This window comes from Apteryx rowi, unplaced genomic scaffold (genome assembly GCF_003343035.1).
Source record: "Apteryx rowi isolate R43461 unplaced genomic scaffold, aptRow1 scaffold_1828, whole genome shotgun sequence".
In the NCBI taxonomy this organism is placed as follows: Eukaryota; Metazoa; Chordata; class Aves; order Apterygiformes; family Apterygidae; genus Apteryx; species Apteryx rowi.
The window spans coordinates 12290-13608 of record NW_020448117.1 but is presented as its reverse complement, the minus strand read 5'-3'; the positions used below and the strand labels follow the sequence as shown (position 1 = coordinate 13608).

Below are 1319 nucleotides of genomic sequence, written 5' to 3'. Positions count from 1 at the left end.
GATCATGATCCCAGCCAAGTCGCCTTTACCGCCTCTCCCTCTTTCATATCTCCAGGCCCTCATTGTTCCTGGCTGGGCTTTGTTGTTTAATGCAGGTCCTAGTAAACCTGCACAGCTGTCTGCCTCCTCCCCAGGGACCCCAGAGCTCCATGGCCTCAGTGACACCCTGCACCCCCATGGCCTCAGCGACCCCCCTGCAGTCCCCCTAGCCTCAGTGACACTGCCTACTCCCTGGCACCTTCATGGCCTCAGGGACCTCCAGGAAATCCTGCACACCGAAGGGCAACTTGACACCTCACCATGGCCTTAGGGCCCCCTCCCCCAGACCCTGCCCCCTCTCTATCGACAGGGCCCTCAGGGTACCCCTCTGTGGGGCTGTATCCCTGGGGGACAAAAGGGAGTTCAGGGTCCCCCAGGCAAAGCCAGGAAGGGTCCTAAAGGAAGAGAGAGCTGCCTCCCTTCTCTCGGTGTGGGAGGGCCCACAGGGCTTCCTGGGGGTGTGTGGCAAGCTTCCCCCAGCTGTGTGCTGATCCCCATAGCTAGGAGTTTCCCCTAGCACTGCCCAGGACCCCCRTAGCTCTGAGCTTCCCCCAGTGGTGCCCTGACCCCAAATGCTGTGAGCGTCCTCCAGCAGTGCTCTGCACTCCCAATAGCTGTGAGCTGGGCTGATTTCTCACAAAAGGTAGGAGAGCTTTCTCCATAATGCTTTCCTATAGGCGCATCCTTATTTATGTGATTTTGCTTAGGGTGGGCCCCCCTCAGCCTTGTTTTGTTGATTACAGGGTCCTGACTGTTCCTATCCCCCCACACGCTTTGCTTGCTGACTTGGTCCACCACTTCTCAGCTTGATTGTTGGTCATTTCTACCTCCCACATCATTCCCAGCTCTCCTTACCAGGTTGGCTACATTAATGAGGTGGTAGGTGTAGTGGAGAATGCTCTTTGCCAGCTGGTGGCCACCTCCCCGGCCACCCAGGGTCACCCATCCCAGACYAGAGGTAGTGGTGGACATATTGGAGGCAGGGCTGCTCTCCAGAGAGTCCTCAGCAGGCTGGAGAAATGGACTACTGGGGATCACAGGGAGTTCAACAAAGGCATGTGCAAAGTCCTGCCCCTTGGCTGGGGTGATGCCCCACAGCAGGACAGGGTGGGGACGACTGGCTGGAGAGYAGCTCTGCAGCAAAGGCCCTGGGGGTCCTGGGTGACAAGGCAAGCAGAGGTCCACAGTGYGCCTGGGCAGCAAGGGCCACCACTGCTCYCCGGGTRTGTTAGSAAGAGTGTAGCCAGCAGGGGGAGGGAAGCGGTTGCTCCCCTCTGTTG

General features: G+C 58.8%; 1 protein-coding gene across 1 annotated transcript in view; it reads right to left on the bottom strand.

Moving 5' to 3' along the window:
- Nucleotides 1-299: 299 nt before the first annotated feature.
- The window catches only part of LOC112964017 (olfactory receptor 14C36), a gene marked incomplete at both ends in the record, with an annotated part of 3887 nt that continues 2867 nt past the window's right edge, over nucleotides 300-1319 (bottom strand). Inside the window, one exon of the mRNA XM_026061584.1 lies at nucleotides 300-383. Coding sequence (XP_025917369.1) covers nucleotides 300-383 — 84 coding nt within the window. The remainder of the gene's footprint in view (nucleotides 384-1319) is intronic.